General features: G+C 39.8%; 1 protein-coding gene across 1 annotated transcript in view; it reads right to left on the bottom strand.

Moving 5' to 3' along the window:
- Nucleotides 1-25,721, bottom strand: part of LOC116254626 (protein TRIGALACTOSYLDIACYLGLYCEROL 4, chloroplastic) — a 37,280-nt gene extending 11,559 nt beyond the window's left edge. The window contains exons 1-3 of the mRNA XM_031630137.2: nt 25,257-25,721; nt 12,444-12,690; nt 1,701-2,055 (exon numbers count right to left, since the gene is read on the bottom strand). Coding sequence (XP_031485997.1) covers nt 1,701-2,055; nt 12,444-12,690; nt 25,257-25,531 — 877 coding nt within the window. The 5' untranslated portion in view covers nt 25,532-25,721. The remainder of the gene's footprint in view (nt 1-1,700; nt 2,056-12,443; nt 12,691-25,256) is intronic.
- Nucleotides 25,722-27,780: the final 2,059 nt, after the last annotated feature.

Raw genomic sequence — 27,780 nt, 5'->3', positions numbered from 1 at the left:
TTCTGTTTTTCTGCTTTGACACACAAGCATCAATCGTGATGTTTTTGAAATTTTACATTTTTCGCACACACACACACATCTATATATATTGCCACAATCGTTCTCGAGAAAACAGTGAGGTTCGTTTCAGGTACTTTTCGGCAAAGTTGTTCTTGGAAAAATCTCAACAATTTATAAAAAATTAGAAAAAAACATAAAAACCATAAAAATTCCACAAATTAAAAAATATTAAAATCTCAGAACAAAATCGTAAAAAAGTTGTGAAAAAATCAAGAGCTTTTCGTTTTGGTAAGATTTTTGAAATCTCGTGAGTCATGACTTTTCTCCTGATTTTTTTTGTAAATATAGTGAGTCTTTTGAAAATCTCACAATATCTGTGACACAATATCTGTGACACTGACTCGTTTTTAACATTTTTCTCTCATTTTTTTTTCAAAGTAAAACGTGTTATATATATATATATATATATATATATATATATATATATATATATAACACGTTTTACTTTGAAAAAAAAAGAGAGAAAAATGTTAAAAACAAGTCAGCTGTAAAAAAAGAGGAAAAATCCCATTTTTTGAAAAAAAACGTCAAAATGACAAAGCAAGAAAAAAAAAACATTTTATTCCCCTGGTTTTGCTTTTTTTTGTTTTTCATGTTTTTTGTATTTTTTCCTTTTTTTTGTTTTTTGGCATTTTTTCAATTTTTTTTCATTTTTTTAATTACCAAATTTATATTTCACATTTTATTTTTAGTTTTTTAGCTTTTTTAAAATTTGTCGAGATTTTCCCGTGAAAAACAACTTTGGCGTATCCAAGAAAAAATTCGCCATTTTATGCCGAAAAAAATATTCATGACAACGATATGTGTGTGTGTGTGTGTGTGTATATATATATATATATAATGCACATAGCTCTCAAGGATATAAGATGAAAAGTGATCAAATGAATAGAAAAGCCAGCCTCTAGCTTATACAATAAAATGTGCACTACACCTATGGGAGAAGCATAAAGGAAACATCCTGCGCATGAAGTAAAAATATCATCTCTAATGCAAAATTAGAAAATCATACACAAGTGATAACTGGCATTAAGCTTAGCTAAGAACACATTAACAAGCAGCTATTGAACAAGAGCATTAATTTAGCAGAGAGTACAAGAACATGCTTGATCATCAACTAAACCACAATTACAGTGCCCTTTGCTTTTTTAAATTTCACGTCACTATGAAATCACAAAATGGTAAATAGGCACCCTTCAAAAGTGACTATATTGAAGCAACCTTTGGGTCTCCATAAGTAAATATAGACTTACCGCTAGTCAGAGTAGGACATATATATTATGGGATAGTTATCTTGCACTAATAAAAAACTCTAATCTAGAGATGCATATTGGAAGGGTTATTCTGACAATTGCAGATATTCAAGTTATTCACAGGCTAAAATGGTTGATGATTTCGGACACTGTTAAATCTAAAATGAATTTTTTATTTTTTAAAACTTCTTCTTTGTACGGTTAGAGCTTTAGATTCTAGATTAAACTTTTGATGCTTTTTCCAAATAAACTCATTTAGAATTCCAAAGAAGGTTTTGGTTGCCAATGTTTGAAATGTAAAACAGTTTGTTGCTGCTCTTGCCAACATTACATTGCAATTGCCAATTGTAAAAAATAGAAACTAAATATTCTCAAGAAAGCAACCATTACCAATTCTTGCAGATGCCTCAATATGGGGCTCAGTCAGAAATACATCATATGGCTGGATCATTTTCAGTTTTCCGTCTTTTTTTCTCCAAATATCAACATTCCTCTTAAATGAACATGCAGCTTTTATGCATGACAAGAACGGGAAACCAGGAGGCATGCTGCAGACCTCAACCCCACCATGTTGCTTGGGAAGTCCACTTGCATGATCCACACACAAATGATAACTTAAACCAGAATCAGAAGGAACCGAAGCAATGTCAACAGCCATTGACATGGGCACTTCCCAGTAAGTTCCAGCCTTATCAATGAAAAGTTTCGGCCACGTCATCTCCAGCAGTAAATTGTGTAGTGGAAACTGCATTTAGCCAAAGAATTATGTCCTGTTCAAGTAGCAATTGCAAAAAGTAGCCAGTAAAATTCAAGAAAAAGTTGAAATTTGGTAAGAGAAAGTATTGTACTCTTCAACTAATAAGTTGTTTTTCTTAATAAATATTATAAATAACCTTAATTAAGTGCATATGTGGGTATTTATGTGCGGTTGTGGGTGCACGTTTGTGTACCGTGTTCACCAATTTTATGTAAGCACATTAACCTGCTACATCATTAAGCATGTCATAAAAAGTGTTACAGGAAGTGAAATGACTACACAGAGGGGTAAGTATGACAGAGCTTCAATGGACATACACGAGTTTCACACAAAAATAAAAAGTAGGACATACATAGCTGCACACGCACAATTGGGAGTCATATGCAGATCATAATGTGCAATATGTAGCAAAACAATGTCAATTGTGCCCAGATTTTTCCACGAATGCAGGAGGTGAACAATTGGTCATAGGGTTGCCCCCAAAAGCCAAAAGTTCTTTCCTTCATCAGCACCGACAAAGTATGTGAAAAGTTTAAATCACCTACATTTCAAACTACGGAATTCTAGGAAATGGACTTCCTAAGTCATACGAGGATCAGTCATTCTGGCACATTGAGAAGGGTAACCAAATTGAAGAGGTGTAGAACCTTATTTTGTTTTGAGGCATTGGTTGCACATTTTACTCAAATAGAAAGAACAATTAAGACAACCAAGCATTCATATAACAATTATATAAGATATCATGTCTGCTGCAACAGAATGGCGCAAGAAGGGACCGCTTAAACATAATTTACAACAAAAGCAAGGAAGATTATTTGTGAAATTCTCAAGATCACCTGTCCTCCTTACACTTTTATCTTGAAATGAATCTCGATCTTACGTTTCTCACTCACACCACTTCCAATTAATCATAAGTGTTATAAAGATCTATAAGGAAGAAACCAATAATGCTTTTCAAAATCTTATGAGTAGTGTGTGCATAAGATAAAAACATAATTTACGACAAAAGCAAGGAAGACTATTTGTGAAATTCTCAAGATCACCTGTCCTCCTTACACTGCTATCTTGAAATGAATCTCGATCTTACGTTTCTCACTCACACCACTTCCAATTAATCATAAGTGTTATAAAGATCTATAAGGAAGAAACCAATAATGCTTTTCAAAATCTTATGAGTAGTGTGTGCATAAGATAATGACATCACTTTAAAAATATATCCCGCAAGAATCAAGGCATTACATATCTTAGCCTAGTGTCCAAGAATAGGATTGTGCCTTGATAAATGAAAGGAGCTACCATTTGAAAGAGAACATTCAAGTGAACAACTTATGAAGAAAAGAAAATACAGTAAACAATTTGAAAACAAGAGGATGTAAACAGACTTTGTGTATCCGGATGGATAGAGGGCAAGTGCATAGAAATGACTTTCTGCAACTAAGTACCGAGGATACTAACAGCCATGGTGTAGGAGTCATAATACAACAAGTTCATGAGGTTTTGGGAGGTAGGCACTCTGCACCAAGGTTACATAGGTAAGGGTATAGGTGCCACTACGGGTACAGGTTCGGATTATTTTCAAAAAACTTGAATATAAGGGTATGGATATATATGTGTGTGTGTGTGTGTGTGTGTGTATATATCATGGTCAGAAATAACATCTCGAAGTTTTAAACAGTGAGGTTCTTCTCGGGTATAAAAGAAAAATACGGTAAATTTTTTAAAATTTTAAAAAACTTAAATGGGGGGAAATAAAATAAGTGAGAAACTAGTAACACAAACATCACAAGATAACTAGATTTGCAATAAATAAAAAATAAAAAATGAAAAAAAAACTGTTTGGCATTAAAAAATTGAAAAGAAATGAAAAAACGTGTTTTTTTGTTTTTAACGTTTTTTTTCAAAAAAATGCGTTTTTCTTTAAGTTTTAAATGGCCATTTAAATTATGTGAAAAAAAAGTGAAAAAAACATGTTTTCTATGACTATGATTATATATATATATATATATATATATATATATATATATATATATATATATATATATATATATATCAAAAAATAAGAATTCAAACAAACAAACTAACACATTCATGATTCAAAATTTATAGATTCTAAGAAGAAACTGTTGAACAAAATATGAAAATAACATACTGAAAATCCAAAATATATTAGTGTTAAACTCTGATGTAGAGTTCTATAACTTACATTAATAACATTCATTATTTGAAATGCAGCTCTATATGTGTTCACTGTTACCGAGTATAAATGATGTAAAAAGAAAAAAAACTGAAACTGTAAATTTTGAACAGGAAAGGGCACAATCAACTTTGACCGAATCCTAAATCGGAAGGATACGGTCCGAGGTATTGTATCTGGTACAGTTTGACCAGTACCCAGGCCATGCCGGGGACCATATCAGTACTAATACCAGTGTCTTTCCCGACCAGTATGGGTACGCTGCCTCTACAGTAGTACCCATGTGACAATCCTATGCACAAAATAGGCATTCGAATGCAAAGTGTATAAAGGTCATACCACACAAAAAAGATACTATGGGTTTAGATCTTCTGTGCAAAAATGACTGCTGATGTGCAGCACATGAAGGTTGTCAAGACCAAGGACCTGAGAATCACCCCCAGGACCAGACTGACTTTTGAGACATTTATTGATGCAAACTAGGGCCAGAGAGAACTAATCTTCCACCGGAGCAAGTATAGAATCTGATGCCCTAATAAAAATGATACATATCCTAAAGTTTGGGAATCAAGTAACAAAAGAGAAGGAGATACTGAATCGGCTGGTTCTTGTGTGCAACCCTCGTTCCACGTGTTGAAAAGACATTTTGCCATGAAGATCAGAACTAACCCTCAAAACAAGCAGGCTACCATCTGCATGGCTCAGAATATTGTACATACATCATGAGAAAATGCATCTCATACACAAGAAAATGGGGCATCAACATGGTTGATATGAAAAGCAAAAGTAAAGATAAAATGATGACATGCCACCTATCTAGATACAAAACGATGCATTTACAAGATAAATATATACTATACAGGAGCATGAATTACAGTATGAAAGCCAACAGGCCCAGTGTTGTCCTGCCAGACCTGCTGCTAGGCAGATCTTTGCACAAGATTAGTCTAACACAGGAGTATGGACTATATGTGACAAGAGAAGATGGGAGGTGCATGAAACAAAAAAAAATGCAGGTCTGCTGACTGTGCTGAATAGGGAAGATGTGATATACATGAAAACGAACATGTATCACAAGTAGCAGAGGATGTTGTGTGTCAGGAACTATGTAAACACATGTACATATGTTGTGTTTATGCATTTGTACATATTTAACCATACCCGTATATGTTTTATACATGTGCAATTATGGTTCTATATGTATAATTCTGATATATGTGCTTGTATATAGGTTAAGTCTGCATTTTTAATGTTTTTCTCTCTTTTCAATTTATTTTTATATTTATTTTTTCAATCTGGACATTTTTGTAGTTTGACCAGATTCGAGCTAGCTAATGGGAGCCAGCCAACGGTTAGCTCTCTTTGAACCCTTTTATTTATTCATATGGTTTTTTTGTCTATAAATAAAGGGAAAATCCCATTAGTAAATACAATGTACTAAACAGTATGTTTTACTGATATTAAATGAAATTCTCATTCAATTCAGTTCAGCTTTCTATTCTGAACTTAGCAGTTTTTTCATTGAAAATTGTTTGGCTGTTTACCAGCCTCATTCAGAGATATTTTTGGCTGTTATCAGCCTCGTTTACATGGTATCAGAGACCTGGTTAGTGCTGATCCTGGTTGCTGCTCTCAACTTGAAGACTGGTTGCTGCTTGGTGGATGAAGTGCGCTACAATTGTTTGATGTTTCCCTTGCATCAGTGCTGACCATAATCTGCTGGCAATAAGCCTCTTTTCTGCTGGGAATTGCTGAAGTTACAGAAATTAGAAACTAGTGGCAGCATTTTTCTGTTCACTGGCAGCTTCAAATTTGGGGTCCTCACCAACCGTTTGATGACATTCTTGCGACAGTGAAGCAAGAATTTCAGCTTTAAATTTGGAGCCCTCACCAACCGTTTGATGAAATTCTTGTCACAGTAAAGGAAGAATTTCTTGTTGATTCATTGACTCTCAAAGCAGATCAAAGATATTTTGCTGTCCTCATCATTTTTGAAGATTGTCAAATAGAAGATTGAAGACATTTTTTATGGAGGAATCCAAGGTTGTGGAAGGAAACTATGTTGCTTCATATAAGCTTTGTTGAAATTAAAGGAGTTTATGTTTCTAGGTGGTTCTTTGTAATATTAAAGAGTTATAAGATCTCTTTAATATTTTCTTTTATTTAGATTGATGTACTTTGTAAATCTCCTTTATACCCTAATCTCTTTATAATAGAGATTAGGGTTAGTGAATAGATTACGTTTTATCTCCCCAACTCTCACGTCTTCAACGCTTTCTCTCTCTCTCCAAGTCTCAAGGCTGCAACATGGTATCAGAGCCTCGGACGTGACTGGCGACGTGAAGCAAACAGCCGGCGACCCTCCTTCTCCTTTCAGGCTTTATCTCTTCCACCTCCTCCATCTCCTTCCCCTTCCTCCATCTCTTTCTCCTTCACCTCTCGCCTGTTCTAGTTGACTGATTTCCAGCAACGGAACAGTGTGGAGGAGTCTATTCACGCTAGGAGTTATGCGTGAATAGACTCCAGCCATGGATTTTCAGAAGTATATATATTATCGCAGCTGTGTGGGAGTCTGCGCTGATTAATCACTTATGGTTTGATATGTTCTATGATCAAAGCAGCCAAGTGGAGGACTGCTCTCTAGGATTTCTGTGGCAGTTTATGTTGACTGTTTTATCTGCTGTCGTTTTTCATGATTTGTGAAAGATAATCTGTGGTACAGCAGCGTTAGATGCATAAATAGACAAGTTGTTGGTCGAAGCAAATAATACAAGCAGTGGAGATTCGTTTTCAGTTGTGGGCTTGCTGTTAGCAAATAATACAAGCAGTGGGGATTCGTTTTCAGTTGTGGGCTTGCTGTTAGCAGCATTTTTTGTCTTCCGTTTGCTGTTTTCTTTGTCGTGGGGTTGCTGTCAACTGTTGGACAGCAGTTTGGTCGTTGCTGCGCATCTAACGTTGCCAGGGACGTTTGTTCTTGTTGATCAGTCTCTTTCTCAATAGATATATATATATATATTCTCTTGCTGGTGGTGGTTGATCTCTTGTGGACAAATTTATGATGGCAGAAAATCCCAAAATTGACTTTTGTCATGAGGTTAAGAGTGGAGGAAATCCATTCTCTTATGGTTCTACTGTAAAGCTAGATGGATCTAACTATGAGATTTGGTCTCATGTGTTTATGATGTCTGTGATTGGACATCAGAAGGAGCATAAGCATGTTATAGAAGAAAATGAGCCTGTTGAAAAGAGTGGAAAAATATGGTTCATGGAAGGGAGATAATAATATTGTCATGTCGTGGATCATGAATAGTGTGCAACCACAGATTGCATCAACTATTGCATACTATACCTCGGCCAAACAAATGTGGGATTTCTTGAAACAAACTTACTCAAATGACAAGAATGTTAGCAAGATATTGCAGGTGGAGGAGGAATTACTTAATTTGCAACAGAGTGACCAAAGTCTTGCTCAATACTTTGCTTCCCTCAAGTCCATCCATGAACGACTTAAAGCATTACGTCTCCCATGTCCAACATGTCATAAGACTCATGGTAAACAGTCTATGGTTGCGAAGTTTCTACAGGGCCTCTCCCCTGAATATGCAGTAGCAAAGGCTTAGATGCTGACTGGAGCAGAAATCCCTGACTTAGCTGAAGCCTACAACAGACTCAGTCGTCTTGTTGTGACCCTTTCTCAGTCATCTAGTGATATCCATGCCTCTGCCTTGGTAGCCTCAGGAGGTCGTGGACGCAGTTCATTCAGGGGGAGAGGCATAGGTCGAGGGTCAGGAGCAGGTCCGGGGAGATTTCAGTGCACCTATTGTAGGAAAATAGGACATTTAGAAGACAGATGTTGAGATAAACATGATCGTCCTTCGCCTGCATCCCTAGGAAGAAATGTTGCATCTAAGCAGGGCAAGAATTTTTTACAGTCTCATATTGGGTCTATTCAGGCAGCTTCATCAGTTGTAGATGGGTCTTTATCTCCTTCTCACCCTGAGACAGTGACTGTGAGTATCAACAAGTCAGAGTATGAGGACTTCCTAGCACACAGATCTATTCAGCCGTCGGCCTCTACAGTCATGATAGACAGTACTATGTCTGTTGATACTGTCCCACATGATACAGGTACTACTTGGATTATTGATTCAGGAGCATCGAGACACTTTTGTAGTAGACCTTCTATGTTTACTGTGCTACACTCATTACCTCAGCCTCGTCATGTAAAACTTACAGATGGTAGATGGTCACCTATTATGGGTTATGGTGATATCAAGATTTCTCAGTCTATGACTATTCCTAATGTGTTATATGCTCCTAAGTTTCCAACAAATTTGTTATCGGTTGGACAATTGATTAATGACTTACATTGTCGTGTTACGTTTGACCATGGTTTATGTTCATTTCAGGACTTCCAAACTGGGAAGACGATTGGTGGAGGCTATGAGAAAGGAGGCATCTACTTCCTGTCGGATCCAGTGGATATTGCAACATCATCGATCACCTCACTGTCCTCCTCCTTAGTGGCATCTCAGACTTGGTCATCCATCTGTCTCCAAGCTCTGTCACCTTCTTCCTCATCTTTCAGTACCAGAGTCGTTCCAGTGTGAAGCCTGTCAACTTGGCAAGCACATCCGGAGTAGTTATTCATCGAGTCTTAGTCCGTCCAGTTGTGGACTTTTTGATCTTCTTCATGTTGATGTGTGGGGTCCTAGCAGAGTTGCTAGTAGGTCAAGATTTCGGTATTTCCTTGTCATTGTTGATGATTATTCGCGAGTCACTTGGGTCTTTCTTTTGAAAAAAAGGTCTGAAATAGTATGTACTCTCAAAAATCTTATTATTGAAATAAAGACCCAGTTTGGTATTCTTGTTAAAAGCATTCACACTGATAATGCCCTTGAGTTCAAGGCCTCTACCTTAAGTTTTACTTTGATAATGACATTTGTCCTCAGTTTACTTGTTCTCATACCTCCCAACAAAATGGAGTAGCTGAGCGTAAACATCGCCAACTCTTAAATGTGGCTCGTTCACTAATGCTTCATACTAATTTACCTGCATACTTTTGGGGAGATGCCATACTCACTGTCTGTTATTTAACCAACCGTTTACCCTCATCCTCCATTGATAACAAGGTTCCCATTAAACTTGTGCATCCCCAACGACCCTTATTTCCAGTGGCTCCCAAAGTATTTGGTTGCACATGCTTTGTTCACATACTTGGACCCACACGTGATAAATTGGATGCCCAAGCCATTAAGTGTATCTTTATAGGCTAGTCCAGAAACCATAAAGGCTACAAATGTTTTGATCCCTTGACTCAAAAGGAGTATATCAGTGTGGATGTCACATTCTTCGAGTCTCAGCCTTATTATAGCTCATCTCCCATTCTTACTGAGATGCCACAATCACCAGACCCACTACCTATTCCTCCTATTCCTTTGGAGTCATTCTCGTTTGAATCTCCTTCTAAAGACTCTCCGGTTGTAGTGTCCAAGTTTCGTGATCCTCCGCTGGTCTACGCACGTCGACAGGACCCTTCTCATGATCCTTCGCCAACCGCTTCTCAGGAGGTAAGTTCATCTGGAGTGAGTATCCCTAGTCCATCTGATCCCTGTGAAGACTTACCTATCGCTCTTCGCAAAGGCAAGCGACAATGTACTTTGCATCCTATATCTCATTTTGTGTCTACTGACGGTGTTGGCAAAAGTATGCAACAGTTTATTCAAGCTCTAACTGCTCATACAGTTCCTACAGGTCACCAGCAGGCTTTATTAGATACCCAATGGAGACGGGCTATGCAAGATGAGATGGATGCTTTAGTTCAGCGAGGCACTTGGGAACTTGTTGATCCTCCTTCTCATTGTGACATTGTTGGTTCTAAGTGGGTATTCACAGTGAAATATAATTCTGATGGTTCTATGGAACAATACAAAGCTCGGTTGGTTGATAAGGGCTATACGCAGACCTACGGTGTGGATTTCTTTGAGACCTTCTCTCCGGTTGCTCGGTTGGGAACCATTCGTCTTATCATTTCTGTGGCTGTACACCATGACTGGCACATGTATCAGCTTGATGTCAAAAATGCCTTTTTGTATAGTGATCTCGATGAAACTGTCTATATGCAACAACCACCAGGGTTTGAACGACAGGGGGAGTGTGGCAAAGTGTGCAAGCTGAAGAAAGCTATTTATGGACTCAAGCAGAGTCCTCGTACGTGGTTTCACAAGTTCTCTGAGGTAGTCTCAAAGTGTGGCTTGACGAGATCTCCTCTTGATCATTCTCTGTTTATCAAGAAGGCTTCCAGGGGTATAACAGTTCTAGTGATTTATGTTGATGATATTATCCTAACAGGTGACTCTGATCAAGAAATTTATGATGCAAAGTTGTTCCTTCAAAAACACTTTGTGACGAAAGATCTTGGTCCATTACGATATTTCTTGGGAATAGAAGTTGCTCGCAATAGGGATGGTGTGGTTCTCTCTCAATGGAAGTATGTTCTTGATTTATTGCAGGACACAGGGATGCTAGAAGCTAAACCAGCTAATTTACCTATGAATCCACATATACACCTTCATGATGACCAAACAGAATTAGTGGATTCTCGATCCTACAGGTCCCTTATTGGAAAACTACTCTATGTTACTGTGACAAGATCAGACATTAGCTTTGCAGTGGAAAAGCTAATTCAATTTATGGAAAAACCCAAGAAAGTTCATTGGGATGCTGCCTTGATGGTGGTTAAATATCTGAAATCGTCTCCTGGCAAAGGCCTTTTGTTCACAAAAGGCAAGACCCTGGAAGTGGAAGCCTATAGTGATGCTGACTATGCTGGCTCAGTCGAAGACAGGAAGTCTACCACAGGATTTTGTGTATTTGTGGGAGGCAACCTCATATCATGGAGAAGCAAAATACAAGGCGTGGTGTCAAGATCTAGTGCAGAATCTGAATACAAAGTTATGGCTTAAACTGCAGCAAAAATGACTTGGGCTAGATCCATGCTATCTAGCCTAAGTGTGTCGATTCCACTTCCAGTGAAGATGTATTGTGACAATCGAGCAGCCGCATACATTGCAAACAATCCAATTTTCCACGAGAGAACCAAACATATTAAAGTTGACTGCCATTACATTCGGGATCTCGTTCAAGCAGGAACCATTGCCACTATTCATGTTCCTTCAGAAGATCAAGCTGCGGATGTCTTCACCAAAGCTCTCCCTATTGGTGATTTCTCTAAATGTTGTGGCAAGCTGAGCATGTTTAATATGTATGCTCCAGCTTAAGGGGGAGTGTTGAAATTAGAGGAGTTTATGTTTCTAGGTGGTTCTTTGTAATATTAAAGAGTTATAAGATCTCTTTAATATTTTCTTTATTTTAGATCGATGTACTTTGTAAATCTCCTTTCTACCCTAATCTCTTTATAATAGAGATTAGGGTTAGTGAATAGATTACGTTTTCTCTCCCCAACTCTCACGTCTTCAACACTTTCTCTCTCTCTCCACGTCTCAAGGCTGCAACAAACTTGATAGCACCAATACACATTACTGGACAAATGCTTGGAAATGCATATTAAAGAAAAATATTTATGGGGTTTTATAAGAGGTACGATGATTCCTCCCGCTCTTAAACTATTGTTACAAATATCGATCTCGGTTAACAGCGAGATTTTTCTCAGATATCTTTTGGAAAAGGTTTTTTTTGGAAAACCTTGAAAAGAACTCCAAAAAGTTGAAAAATAAAAAAATAGATATAAATGAAATAAATGAGAAACTAATGAGAAAAAATAAATAAACTACATAAAAGTGATAAAAGAAATGTTTTAATGATGATAAAAGTGATGAGAAATAATTTCGTTTAAGTTTAAATTCGGATCCATGACAATAACAGTGTTAAAAAATAATAAAATGAAAAAATCAGGACCAGCATAGACTGACTCATCAGAGTAGTCAGGACCTTGACTGCAAAGTAGTATTATGTTAATGTGTCTGACAGCTTCTGTATGTGCTCATGTTATTGTATGCGACAAAGACACTCATTTTTGTTGCACAAGAAAAGTCAAGACCAAGGAAGGCAATTACAGATACTTCCACAGTAATTGTTCATGTATCTACAATTAACTTATTAACTAGACCCCTCTTAAAGAAGGAAAATGAATTTTGTATGAAAGTGAACACAATCAACTTGCCTTGTAATGAAAAAGTGCCTTACTCCATCGACCTTTACTGTCATTGTGTATCTCTGAGCTCAACAGCAAAGAACTACTTGGTGTGATCAAGAATTCGGAACAAAAATTCAGAGCATACAATGATTTATCACTTAGGGACCTCCAGAATGTCTTTGGTCCGATGGGTTCCATGGGGTTCTGTTTTTGTCCTTCTTTCACAGCAGAAAGCAATTTCTGTATATTAATCTGGCCTAAGATAGTGGCAAACCTGCAATTGACGACAAGCATTAAGTAAGTCTAGTGTGCAATGGAAAGCAAATACATGTCTAGCAGAAGGTAAATAAAACAGGGATGTTTAACATAAATCCATGCCACATGGACAACTGAAAGGCAGCTGACCTATGTTGACAATAGAAGACTGTTGAGATATGATGTATATAGTTTTGGATCTTAGGTCAAACCTTGCACAGATCCACATGTTTGATATGTGAGTAAACTATGTCGTAGACCAAGGGTACTACTGTACTTGTTTCTTCTGTGTAGTTTAACCCTAATATAAAATCAATAGATTGCACCTTTGTGCCCCACATTGGGAGCTGTGAGTTCTCGTGGTCTTTCTTGTCCTTCCTCCATCTTCATGAAATACCTTGTGGTGGTAAAAAACTCCATAGGGTCTTTTTTAATATAGTACTAGAGTCAGGTTTATGAAGTTGTGTTCTCTTCCAAAAGGTATGCCCAGAAACACTGATCTTTGCCAAGTCTAGAAAATCTTCTCTCCTTTATGTTCTGAATATTATCTTCTCTTCTCCCAAATATCTATGCAACATTAGTTTGAAATTTGCACGTCTTTGCTCTCAGATAGCTGAAACATAATGCAGCGGTGTCTTCTGTCCTCCTTTAAAATTTCTTATGTCCTGCACATCCTCTGTTAGCATCAACTTTCCATTTTCTCTGATCTGTTTCTCAAAATCAGTCTGGTGCTAATGATTCATCATATTCCCTTCTGGCTTCTTTCCACTTTACCCTCTAATGAAATTTGAATGTTTCCTCTTGAATGAGTTATCTACGTTGGATCTACTTTGTATTCCTTCTACCAATCCGATCTGTTGCCCAAAATAGTCCAGCGGGTTGAGATTTCTGACTTTCTTTGGTGCCGCTCAAAACCATGATCTGTTGATTAACAAAGAATTGTTTCATTTAACCTGGTTTTTGTGTTTGCACAATTTGACTGTGCCACAATAAATAAATATGTCAGACTGTTCCACTCAAAAGAAATTGTAGAAACACACACCAAGATGGAGAGAAAGAGAAGGAACACACAATATACGTGGAAAACCTCAAAGAGAGGTGAAAAACCACGGAGAAGCTCTAACCTAGGTGCACAACCGCAACCCTAGGAGAGAGAAAATGTTATTCCACTTAATTCAACACTTACACATAAGGACAATATATAGAGGGAGAGAGGAGAAGCCGCCTAGGGTACCGAGCTCACCTCGGTACCCGCGCCCCATAGAACCGAGTCCAGATATGGACCCGGTTCCCACAACAACATATTCTAACACTCCCCCTCAAGCTTGGCATACATGTCAAACATGCCGAGCTTGCTAACATTTTTTTCGAATGAAGAAGTACAAAGCCCTTTAGTTAGGACGTCTGCAACTTGATCTTCAGACTTCATATATGGCAGAATCAGCTCCTTTGAGTCAATGCGTTCCCGGATAAAGTGACGGTCAATCTCCACATGTTTGGTCCTGTCATGTAGAACTGGATTATTGGCAAGATTAATCGCAGACTTGTTGTCACAGTACATCTTCATTTTATCTTCCAGTTCCACACCAATATCAGTCAAAAGGATCTTCAGCCACAGCATCTCTGTAACTCCCATTGCAACAGCCCTGTACTCAGCCTCAGCACTAGACCTCGAACACACTTCTTGCCTCTTGCTTCTCCAAACAACTAGGTTACCTCCAAGAAAGATACAATACCCTGTAGTGGACCTCCTTGTGTCAGTGCAACCTGCCCAATCTGCATCTGAGTAGCCCTCAATAGTAAGTTTGTCTTGTCGAGTATACAGCAGTCCTTTTCCTAGGTCATTCTTTAGATATCCCAACACTCTTTCTGCACTCTTCCAGTGACAATCCGTGGGAGCATGCATAAATTGACTTAGCACATTTACCGCATACGTGATATCAGGGCGAGTAAGAGTAAGATAGATAAGCTTACCTACTAGCCTCTGATATCGCCCTTTTCCTTCCTCATCCAGAATAGTGCCTGTCTTGATACTTATCTTAGTCCCCGATTCCATAGGAGTAAGATAGGGCCGACAACCAAGTTTACCTGTCTCCTTTAGTAAGTCAAGAGTGTACTTCCTTTGATTCATAACCAGCCCTGTCTCTGATCGAGCAATCTCTATCCCCAGAAAGTATCTCAGTTTACCCAGATCCTTGACGTCGAATTCTTTAGCTAATCTCTCCTTCATCTTCCTGTTTTCTTCCTCATCACTGCCAGTGACAATCATATCATCAACGTAGACAAGGAGAAGACTCACCAGACCATCTCTCTGCTTTATGAATAGGGTATGATCTCCATTTCCTTGCTTGTACCCAGTAGACTTCATAACGATCCTTAGTCTCTCAAACCAAGCTCTCGGCGACTGCTTCAAGCCATACAAAGCTTTCTTGAGGTGACAACATTTTCCCTCTTGAACATACCCGAGAGGCATGCTCATATAGACTTCTTCCTCCAGATGGCCGTTCAAGAATGCATTTTTAACATCAAGCTGGTCCATGCGCCACTTCCTGTGCACAGCAAGAGCAAGAATAACCCTCACGGTCTTCAACTTTGCAACAGGGGCAAAGGTCTCAAGATAGTCAATCCCATACTTCTGGCTGAACCCCTTTGCAACCAGACGAGCTTTATATCGATCTACAGTGCCATCAGGTTTATACTTCACGTTGTACACCCACTTAGAGCCAACTAAGTGTGTCCCTTTAGGGATATCAACCACTTCCCATGTTTTGTTCTTGGCTAACGCACCCATCTCCTCCGTCATAGCATGTAACCACTTGGGATCATCCTTAGCATCATCCACCGACCTGGGAATAACAACTTTGGATAAGGTTGTGATAAAACATTTGTAATTTGTACTGAGCTTAGCATAAGAAACAAATCTCTGAATAGGGTGAGAAGTACATGACCTGGTGCCTTTGCGCAAAGCAATGGGGAGCTCTCCATTCGATGGACTTGGGTCATCCAGGGAGATCACGGGATTGGGATTGGTTCTATCCTCATCACCAACATCTTCCACTGTAGCTTTCTCCTTTCTGACATAAACCTGGCCAAACAAGTGATCCCTGGCAACAATGGGCTGAGCATCCACCGTGACCCCTTCCATATAACTGCCCTTCTCATTACTGACCGTGACCGTGTCAATCACACTAGGACTAACCTTGTAGTCCAAAAACTCCATAAACTGAATCAGCTGATTAGAGGAATACTCTTCCCCTTTGTGCCCAATACACTCCCCCTGAAGAGGATTCACCGGAAAATACGACTCATGTTCATGAAATGTGACATCCCTCGAAACATACACTTTGGAAGTAGTGGGATCCACACATTTGTACCCCTTCTGAGTGGAAGAGTACCCCAAGAACACTTCTTTAATAGACCGGGGATCAAGCTTTTTGAGAGTAGGGCTATGATTATGCACAAAACAACTGCACCCAAAGACACGAGGAGTAAGAGGCCACGGATTCTGAGTGGGCCACAGGGTAGAATAAGGAGACTGACCATCCAACACCCTAGTAGGCATACGGTTAATGAGGTGTGCACTAGTGAGAAGTGCATCACCCCAATACCGCTTCGGAACATGGCGTTGGAACATAATGGCCCGGGTAACATTCAAAAGGTGACGATTTTTACGTTCAGCTATACCAATTTGAGGAGGGGTATAACTACAAGAGGTTTCATGAACAATACCCTTGCCTTTCAAAAAATCATCAAGGGATTGAGAGACATATTCCCTAGCATTATCCGTACGGAAAGCTTGAACAGTCGTATGGAATTGAGTCTCAACAAAGGCAACAAAGTTTTTCACAACTGCTGGAACCTGACTACGGTCTCGCAATAAGTACACGAACGTACATCTAGAGTAATCATCAATAAGCGTCAAAAAATAGTGACAACCACCACACGTGGGTACTCCAGAAGGACCCCAAACATCGGAATGAACTAAGGCAAACGGATGAGTGGTTTTATTCAATGAGATAGGGTACGAAGCCCTGACATGTTTAGCCAATTGACACACTTCACAAGCGAAGGAGTCAATGGAAACAGAAGCAAACAAATGAGGAAACAACTTCTTTATTAACTGAAATGGGAGATGTCCAAGACGCTCGTGCCATCGCAGAACAGTAGATCTATCATTCACACCAGACAAGTGACCACTCGTGGCAGAAATCAATGCTGAAGCAACTTGTACCGGCAATCTGTAGAGCCCGTCAGTAACCGAACCAATCCCAATCTTCTTCCCCGTCACCAAGTCCTGCAGGGAACAATGATCAGCAGAGAAAATTAGATTACAGTTTAATTCTTTAGTAATACTGCTGACAGAGAGAAGGTTCACAGGAATATTTGGAACATGCAAGGCATTGTGGAGACGGTATTTGTTCAACAGGGACAAGCTCCCTTTCCCAGCCACAGAGATAGAAGACCCATCTGCCATAGACACGCGTTGCTTGCCAGAGGAAAGTTGATATTCTTGAAAGAGTTTAGAGTCCCCTGTCATGTGGTGAGTGGCTCCACTATCAACAATCCAATCACCAAGAGAAGGGTTACCTTGATCAGTCGAGGCAACGAGGGCTTGGGCTAGCTGAGCCCCTTCAGACGTGGAGGACTCCTCAGGGGTAGTAGATAGGCGGCTGATGTACGCCTGTAGCTCCTTGAGTTGAGCAGAGGACAGCTTGGACTTTGCACCACTAGAAGAATTGCTCTGACTGGAATCAGACACAGAAGGGCTACGCTTGCCAGAGGGAGGACGACCTCTGACCAGTCTCTTCTCGGGATGAAGATCCCAACAGAAATCCACCGAATGCCCCAACTTGTTGCAATGAGTGCAATGAGTGCAATGCCGGGCAGGACGCTGCCCAGTCCCAGAGGCACGGCTGACAAAGGCAGAAGGGCCATGACCGGTGTCAAGATGCATCACCTGGCGACGTTGTTCTTCAGACTCAACTCGGGCATATACTTCCTCTATCCCCGGAATTTCATCACCATTAAGAATTTGGCTACGAATAGACTCAAATTCATCCCGCAGGCCTCCCAGAAACAAAAACGTACGGTCCATCCATTCCTTTTCCCAGTAGAGGGAATGATCTGAACCGCACTTCCACTCATCAGTCACATGATAATCTAGCTCCTCCCATTTGGTCTTCAGGGCAGCATAGAAGGCAGCAACAGACAAATCACCCTGTGTCAGGGAGTAAATACTGCGTTTAATCTGATAGGTACGCAGATGTCTCTTCTTGCGACCATACATCTTCGCAAGCACAGTCCACATATCAAAAGAGGTCGGCTTCCGCAGAATGAGGGGCTGGATATCGGAGGACACGGAGCTGATAATCCAGACCTTCACTTGGCTGTCCTCCAACGCCCACGTTGCCCAATGAGGATCAGATTTGATGGGCGCAGGTTTGTCGCCAGTGATGTAAGAGAGACGCCCACGGCTAGTAATCCCAATCTTGAGAGCGGCAGACCAAGATAGGTAATTGTCCTTGGTCAGACGGATGGAGGTGACCTGGATCGGCACGTTCTCAGTCTTGGAAGCGCTGCCCGCGTCAAGAACAGCATCTTTTTGAGTCCCCATCGCGTCTGCCATCACAAACACGCACACAGCAACAAGAGGCACAGCGGCGAGAACTAGGCAGAGGCGACGGGAATGAGGCAGCGGCTACGAAAGGCAGGCGGCGACGTTCCTGGGCGACGCTGGGAACGATGGACGGCGACGGTGATGGGCAGCGGTGGCGCGGGACGACGGCGGCGCTGAAGTGGGCAACGGCAGTGATGGACAACGGCAACGCAGCAGAGAACAACCGCGCCGGACGATGGCGGCGCCGCTGGCAGCGCTGGACGGTGGCGGCGCAGCTGGCAGCGCTGGACGGCGGCGGCGCAGCAGTGAGCGACGGCGCAGCAGCGGCAGAGAAAAAACGGAGAAAACAGCAGCGGCAAAAAACCGGCGGAAACACGACGATCACACCAACGATCTCTCACGCGTTGGCTCTGATACCATGTAGAAACACACACCAAGATGGAGAGAAAGAGAAGGAACACACAATATACGTGGAAAACCTCAAAGAGAGGTGAAAAACCACGGAGAAGCTCTAACCTAGGTGCACAACCGCAACCCTAGGAGAGAGAAAATGTTATTCCACTTAATTCAACACTTACACATAAGGACAATATATAGAGGGAGAGAGGAGAAGCCGCCTAGGGTACCGAGCTCGCCTCGGTACCCACGCCCCATAGAACCGGGTCCAGATATGGACCCGGTTCCCACAACAACATATTCTAACAGAAATTAAAGAAGGAAAAGACAAGACAAAACAAAGAAAAGGGAGGAAAGGAAGGTTGATTGCCTTTTATGTGAAGTTCTATATCTTATGAGCACTTAAAATCAGGTTCATGAATTTTCAGGGCAACAGAAACCAGATTTCTCATAAACCAATTCTCTCTATGCCTTGATTTGGCAACCTTGCACTATGTGATGCTTCTTTTCTCACAATACATTGTTCTACTTCTCATAATGGTCTTTCCTCCAATATTAAGGTCACCAAAAAACTTAATCACTCATTTTTTTTTTTTAACTTTGAAACAACAAATTATTCCTTTTATAAGGAATCAAGATCTCTCTAGCAGTGTTATCTATATCCTGCAATACATATGTGCATCTGCATCGTACAATACATCCGTTTTTAATTGTTTTAATGCATGAAGGCAGCTCTTCAAGCATAAAGAGAAGAGGTGCAGCTGCAGGAGGACGTGGTCACGCCAGGCCCCCTGGCCATAGTGGTGGACTTGGTAGTAGAGTATCTGGTGGGAGGTCAAGTGGTGGGTCCGACTCGATCAAGAGTTTTTTCCCTACTTGTACTGCTCCAAGTGTTTAGTGTGAGATTCATACAGCAATAACTTCAAAAAGACATTATCAAGCAGGCAAACAATGTAGTAGAGAGATGGTTTTGTGATGCATGCATTACCTCCAGCCAACTTTTTCCATTTTCAGGCTATGGGGGATGTCATCACTTCTGTAGGCCGAGGGTATAAAATGCCCTCTTATCATAAATTGCAAGGTAAAAATTTTTATTCTATACTTAAAGAAGGTAAATTTTGATGAATTAAGAAAGAGTTGGAATGTTGTCTTATGAATATCCTCCAAACCTATCCTGATTTGATGACAGCCTGTCCTTAAATCCAACTTGGAGAACACCAGCACTCCTATAATTCATCTAATAGGTCCTCGATGACCGGTATAAGGTATCAGTTTTTTTTATAGTTATAGCATTAAGTGCTTCCATGCAAAAGCACCACAACCCATCTTACAATGTCGAAGACAAACAAAGGCTTTAGCTTGGTTGAATCATCTCTCGGTGCAATATAGGTTTGACAAGCTATTGTTGGACTAGGACAAGAGTATCACGCCCTCAATATTTATTTTTTCTGCCAATATTGCCTACCTTTAGGTTGCGTTTTTGATGGCCTCAGATCTTAGATATGGGGCCGATTTCATATCCTTGGATCTTAGATCCGGAAGTTTTTAAATCAGACCATTTAAAAATAAAGGTGTTTGATGAGCTTTTGGAAAAGCCTGGAACTTCATTGATGGATTTCTCTCTCTCCCTCCCTCTCTCCTATCCGACCATTGGAGACTCGCTGGCCAATTTCTGAGATTTGCCATCGGAGGTAGGGTCTCCCTCTCTCTCTCTCTCTCTCTCTCTCTCTCACACACACACACACCAAGTTATTGGTTGCGAAGCCGGTCAGGTTGGGTACCGTGCTATAGTCATGTCCTCAGGTCGATTCCTGAAAGGTGCTATTCTGATGGTATTAAGTAGTGTTGATCTTGAGATTAGGGGTACCATTATGAGGCCAAGTGAACCTATTCTTGTCCCACCCTCCTCTCTCTCTCTCTCTCTCTCTCTCTCTCTCTATATATATATATATATATATATATATATATATATATATGTGTGTGTGTGTGTGTGTGTGTGTGTGTGTGTACCCACAGTCATTGAGGATTTCTCTCTACTCTAGGTCTCTGTCTCTCGTTGAAGCATTGGAAAGTTGTTGACCGATGTCAGACATTTCCAGTCGAAGGTAAGGTCTCTCTCTCTCTCTACATGTAAACCCTCGGCCTTGGCCAAGGGTTTCTCTTAGTTTCAAGTTTGGGAGAACCCTCGGCCATGGCCGATGACTTCTCTCTTGAACTGAGAAAACCCTCAGCCAGAGCTAAGGGTCTCAATCAGCGATGGCCAAAGGTTTTCTCTCACGGGTATGAGAAGACCGAGATCTCAACCAGTGAAATCTCTCAAGTCTAAGAAAATCCTTGTCCATGGCTATGGGTTTCAGCCAACGACACCCTTGACCATGGTCGAGGGTCTCTCTCTCTCTCTCTCTCTCTCTCTCTCTCTCTCTGTGTGCATGGGAGGAGCCACTCCGACAAGCCGCAGTTGCTTCCTACACCGATCACAGATCCACACGAGAGATTGAAACCTCCTCCCCACCCCCAACCAACCCAATCTCAAAACCATGGATTTCACCTCTTTTGAGGATTTCAAAACTGTGGTTTCAATATATGATGTTTGATAAAAATTGTGCATTTATTGGCAAATCCAACCCTCAGATCTTAAATCCATAGATATCAAATGCACCCTCAAAGATTTATGTGCTAAACTTCTTCAATATGACATAAGCCTAAAGGACTATTTGATTGACGATAGTGGATGCTTAGATAGAGGCAACATAATGTTTTGGTCACGGAAACCAATTATGTCCATGGACATGGGAAACTATTTTCAAGGTGGTGGAGAATGAGGCAAATATGAATAGGCAATGCAAATTGTTTCCTTAGACCCTGCAGAGTCAATTGTTGCTTAAACCGCCTTCATCATGAGATAATTCTGCTAAAAAAGATGATTTCACCAAGGATGATGCCTTCTCCGACTTGAGAACCAAAAATCCCAAGCCCAAGGATGATACTCCACCACAGCAACATCTGATTGCAATCTATTGCACAGGCCTGCACCTGAAACTACAGGACTAGAGTTTGAATGTTTGGAATCACCAGAATTCAGCTATGACAAAGAAAATTTTTGTCCAACAGTTCCAGATCAACATCGAGACAAGATCAGGTCATCCAAACTGACATCAAAGTTGTTGTATTTGAACCCTAGCTCCTGCACCAAAGACACTGATGATTCTAGATCAACAAAATCATGCTTGGGAGGCTGAAATTGCAGAAGCTCGGATGTTTCTTCATGACCTCCTTTGAATTTTTTATCACCCAGTGGGGGAAAAGGTGTTCAACTGATCTTCTCTTTGAATTCTTTCTTCTAGCAAGAGGCAGTAAAGCTATAAGGTCGCCAATTAGATGAAGATGGATGATGAAAAATTGGACAGAATGAGCCTGAAAGTTTAAGATGATGAAAAAAATTTAGACATCCCATTTTGAACCTATTGATTCTAATAAGATCAAAAGTGAGTACTTCTAAGGCAAAAGGAAAAGGGACAATGAAAACTAAAGGTAGCATGGACATAAAAGAGAGGTAGACCAGGTAGCGAGTCTTTTGCAAGAGGTGGCAGTAGTAAAGCCTGCTGCTTCTGCTTCTATTAGCAGCTTTTTCCACCTTATACTATCCCAAATTCTCAACCTAATATTCACATCAGTATGACTCCCAAATACTTGATAAAGAAGCCAAATAATGCAGTTAAGATGGTTTTACGATATCCACATTTTCTTCAACCCAGTAAATTCATTTGGCTTTCTTGTTAGGAGTAGGAAGATATTTTGTACACTTTTTAGACCTGGATTCAGAACCATTTTGTTTCTATCTGTTTACATTTGTGCCAGTTTGTACATGTTTTATTTACTATGGTTAATACCCAATAAGTATGAGGTTATCTTTGTAATCAGGGCAAAGCCCTATATTTAATAAAAGATCCTGCCACCATCCTCACTATTGGGACATGCAATTGTTGGCTGAACTCCCTCCTTCTTCTGTCCGACTTCCTGCTAAACAGTTCTGGAAAAATCTAATATGGTATCAGAGCAATCCTTGGACTTTGGGATTTCCAAAAGGTGAGTCTCTCTAGATTCTCTTTCTTCATCTGAATCTGATCTCTAAACCTAAATTTCTGCTGCTCCCGCTATTTTCTGTTTTTCTTCTTCACAGAGTTCTTCATCATGTCATTCTTTCTTTCTGCTGCGATCTATACTCTGCTTTCTCAAGTCCTGATATTTGGTTTCCTTTTGGTCATCTGAAATAAACCCTCTTTAGCATCCAGATTATCAGATTGATCTACCTCTTCAGTCGATTTTTTTTCCACATCTAGTATCCGATATTATTTAGTTTCGTCCTTTCCTTTGACATGCCCGCTGTTTTGCATTCTGTCTATGTGTTTAGTAGAGCACATCACTTTTGCCCTAATTTTCAACTGTCTTGGACTCGAAGATATTCAGCTTGCATCTTAATTATTAAAACAGAATCACTGTCTACAGCCCTGTGCATATATCCGTAAAAGATCAAAAGAAAAAAAGAAGCAAAAAGGAAAAAAGGAGAAACAAAAAAGACATAAAAGGGTAACATTCCGTTTTGCATGAACTGACTGAGATATCTATCACATGCAGGCATCACTTACTTTCTTTCATGCAGGCACCCTTTATCTCATATTTTGCTTCCATTTTATATTCTCAAGTCTCTTGCTCAAGAATGGATTTTGATTCTTGAAAGAAAGCTCTCTATGAGACAAAATCATGTACAACTTGAGGGGCATGTTAAGAATCGGCAGGTATTTTTTTACACTTGTTGGATCTGGATTAAATTCCAGTCTGTTTATATTTGTTTATTTGTGTGTCAGCTTATTTCTTTACTATAGTTAATATCCAATAAGTATGAAGGTGCCTTGTAATCAGGGTCGAGCCCTAATATTTAATAAAACATCGTGCCCCTATAATCACTATTGGGACGTGATTGTCGGCTGAACTCCCTCCTTCTCTCCTACTTCCTGCTGAATAGTTCTGGAGAAAGCTAATAGTTATAACATATACAATCACTTACATGTTGCCCCAGTTACTAAATATTCTTTCTCGCATCAATTAAAAGGAAAAAATTTTCAACACAAATGTGTAGTAAAAACATATGATAATGAATTTTTTGTTATCAAGAGCACTAGGCACAGCCAGGCAGTACTTCCTATAGCCTATGTGGATTAGAATAGGAATAGGCACATCAATTATTAAGTTCTCAGAAGAAGTAAAACCAATAAATTGCAATCCTAATGTGCTAGTTTTTCACATTACGTTAGTAATTATGTTGTCATGATGGGAAAAAAAAGGAAAAAAAGGAAAAGAAATGGAGGAACGGAAAGAAAGGAAAAAAGGGCTATTATAAAAGCTGTATAGAAAGAAAGGAAAGGAAAGAAATTGTCAAATATCATATTTGATTAGTTATACAAAGGAAATGAAAGAATTTTGGTTTGTTTGCATAATACTCCTGATACCCCAGAATTTAATTTCATGTGTGTAGGTGTGTGTGTGTGTGTGTGTGTGTGTATTGGTAACTCTCTCATTGTTCGCACAATAAAAGATTAAGAACGGGGCTACAGCAGCAACCCCTTTCTGAAAAAGGGGAAAGGGGCTGCCACTGCAGCCCTTTTTTCTGTTGGATATTCACCCCAGGGGGAGAGAGAGAGAGAGAGAGAGAGAGAGAGAAAGAGAGAGAGAGATTGGTCCAAAAAAAAATCACATAGAAGAGAGGGGATGCAGTCAGCCCCTCCCTTACAACTAGATATTGAAACACAACCCCAGCTATATTTTCCCTTCCTTTCCCTCAGTTTCCCTTCATCCAAACTGGCTGCTAGTTTTAGGCATGAAATCTGGGAGCAGATCATCAAGGAGAAAAGTTCTCCTCTACCAAGGAAAGGCAGCAACTGCCCTGCGATAAGATCGGCTACAATAAGAAATGGCAGCAACTAAAGATAAAAACATGAAGACCATGATTATCCTAATCCTGCACCTACCTTTGAAGAACCTATCATATCTGATAAGGCAATTATAGATATCCATCGCGACGTAGTTGTCAAGCCTGTTGGTGAAATTGTTAAGCCCCAGAATCAAGAAGTCTCTAGCTATAACCAAAACCACTAGATTATGGAGCCTCTTTGTTTGAATCATCATCAAGCAAGAGAGAACAAAATAGTAGACCATAACTGGTCATCTGTTTTGTTCCTATTTGTGTCAGCCTTTTCTATCCTCCAAGTGCACCTATATAATAAGGGAAAGCAGGACCTCAGAGAATTTGAGAAGATTCTTCCAGATCGTGGACGCGGGCTCTCTCTGAGATAAGCCACGTCAATTTTTGTTATTTACTTCTCATTTCCTTTCCTTACGTACCATCCGTCACAAGCTACTGCAGTTTGATTCGCTCAGAAGATGATCGAGACTTTCATCTTTCTGCTTGCATTTTCCTCTGTAGAAGTTTAATGAAAAGGCAAGAGACAAGGCGCAGGTTGAACACCGAACCAAAGAGTAGGAATAAAATCAGAAATATTAAGTTGGACCTTTACCAGTTCTCTCCAAATGGCAAGGTTATCACCCTCTGCAGAGTAAGACCGTCGCCTCCGGATTCAGGGCTGCCCGCATAGGAAGGAACGAGAGGAAGAGCCATGAAGCGGTGGAAGAAATCCAGCTGCTTTGGCCTCGAGAGTGTCAACCCCCTGGAAAGGCCTAAAGGAAGACCGCACCCATCCGGAATTGGTTTAGCAATGCCGTCAAGAGTCGCCGGCGTCGACACGTCCACGTCCCACGACCCGGCGTCGGCTACCCATCTAAGCTTCTTCATCGCTCACTTCTTCCGCTGCTGCTGCTTCCTCCTTTGCAAAGAGGGCACTGCCAGAGGAGACCCAAAAAGATGACGGAGTTTTCCTTACCATCAGGAGCAAGAGTTGCCAGTGGAAAATGGAAAATAAAGACGGAAGCTTATGAGACGGTGGACTCCGGGGTGGGTCCGGGAAACCGAGTTTTCTGCACCACCACTGTGCAGTGTGCACCCAAAATTTGTTCAAGGGATGCACCCTGTCCTGTAAATTATCCCAATGAAAATTTTATATTTTTGTTACAATAATTTACAAATGGGAACACTCATATTTTGCACTTACAAGATAACAACCCTTTGAAAGCTAACGAAGAGGCCTCAACTTTTAGTCAATGCTCATAAATCACCACCTGTGTGATGGTTGTGGACAGAAAAAATTAATTAACAAACAAATGTTCCAAAAAAAAACCCTTAAAAGTCGTTTGATTGCTAAGATGGACAAGAAGTCATGTCCATCAAAGTACTGTTCATCACACTACTGTTCTGTCCAACTGACATGAACATTATTTGTCTATTATTTGAACAATAGAGGAACAAAACACATCTTTTTGTTTGACATTTGTTTCATATAGTACATGTTGTGTCAATTTTATACATGTTGTGTCAATTTTATCTGTTCTGTTTAATGTTTGTTTTATGTTCTGTCCATTTCGTTTGTTCTATCTGACGTTTGTTTTATGTTATATCTAGTGTTATATATATTGTATAAGCTTTGTCGGGTGTTGGTGTGTAATGGGGTCTGTTTTGTTTGTTGATTATGAACATGAAGAACAGCTTGTTCATATTACATTTCTGTCCTCTTTTGGCCATGGTTTTTATATATCGAGAAAGAGAGATCGATCAAACAAAAGTAATGCAAACTTTTGATTGACAATTTACTGTAATTCACATTATTAAGACTACAAAGGACTACAATTAATGAAGATTAAACAAATTCTGGCTTCAGCTCGAGGGGCTACATTCTCTTTAGACTGATCCAGTTATGCTATGAACTTAACATCCTCCCTTTTGCTAGTTTCACTAATGAAAACAGAGATTGAGTTCATCATATTGTGTGTTAGCTCCATATCCAACTTGAACGCACATTGTGTTAGAATGCAGCGCATGCTTTAATACCTTCATCTTGTTAATCCAAAAAGGGCAAAACAAGTAAAAGAAGTTCTAAAGAAAAACCTTATAGTTTGCGAAAGTTGAAAACCTTCTTATTCTAAAGTTGCATACCACCAAATGCAGGTTTAATATTGAGAAAACATTAAAGGCTTCAAAACAATCAAATTACAGTATAACAAAACGCAATGTTGGGAAAACATGATTCGAAGTTCACTTTTTTATGGAGAAACAATGAGTCCATGGCAAATGCTATCAACTTGAGACAATGTCCTTGATTTCCATCTCCGTAGTTCCATACCTTCAATAGCAAGTAGCAAATGCCGAGAAAAATATAGTGATTGCTATCGGTAAATATTCTTAAAATGCTTATATTACACCTATATCAACATCCTCAATGTTAACACTTCAAAACCAAAGCAATGTTGGGAAACCCGCTTCAAAACAATCAAATTACAATATAACAAAACCCAATGTTGGGAAAACATGATTCGAAGTTCACTTTTTTATGGAGAAACCATGAGTCCATGACAAATGCTATCAACTTGAGACAATGTCCTTGATTTCCATCTCCGTAGTTCCATACCTTCAATAGCAAGTAGCAAATGCCTAGAAAAATATAGTGATTGCTATCTATAAATATTCTTAAAATGCTTATCACCTATATCAATATCCTCAATTTTAACACTTCAAAACCAAAGCAAACATCAAGACAAGAATAATGACGGTATTTTGAATTTTAATGACATAAACCTGGGCCATAATGTATTTGAAAATTGGAATACCTCAGATTAATTTGTTGGTCTATTCCTAACTGAATAGTGATCCCAAGAACTCAAGCTGCTTGTTCGGCTAGAAGAAGATCCCCTCCTATCTCAGGCGATGTCCTTAACCTTGTATATATTTTGAAAGCACATAGTATTAAAAAAACCATCAAAGTTCACATTTCATGGGCACAGATAGCTTGGATAATGATTATTTATATTTTTTTGGTAAAAATTTTGCTGCATATCTACATAGTTAAAGGAGAGAGGATGATCATATAAAAGAGCATAAACGGTCAATCAAAACAAAGATGTAAATGGTTGAAAATTTGGTATTTGCATCTC

This window comes from Nymphaea colorata, chromosome 5 (assembly GCF_008831285.2).
Source record: "Nymphaea colorata isolate Beijing-Zhang1983 chromosome 5, ASM883128v2, whole genome shotgun sequence".
In the NCBI taxonomy this organism is placed as follows: Eukaryota; Viridiplantae; Streptophyta; class Magnoliopsida; order Nymphaeales; family Nymphaeaceae; genus Nymphaea; species Nymphaea colorata.
Note: the sequence above shows the minus strand (reverse complement) of the source record. Positions and strands in the feature narration are given on the sequence as shown.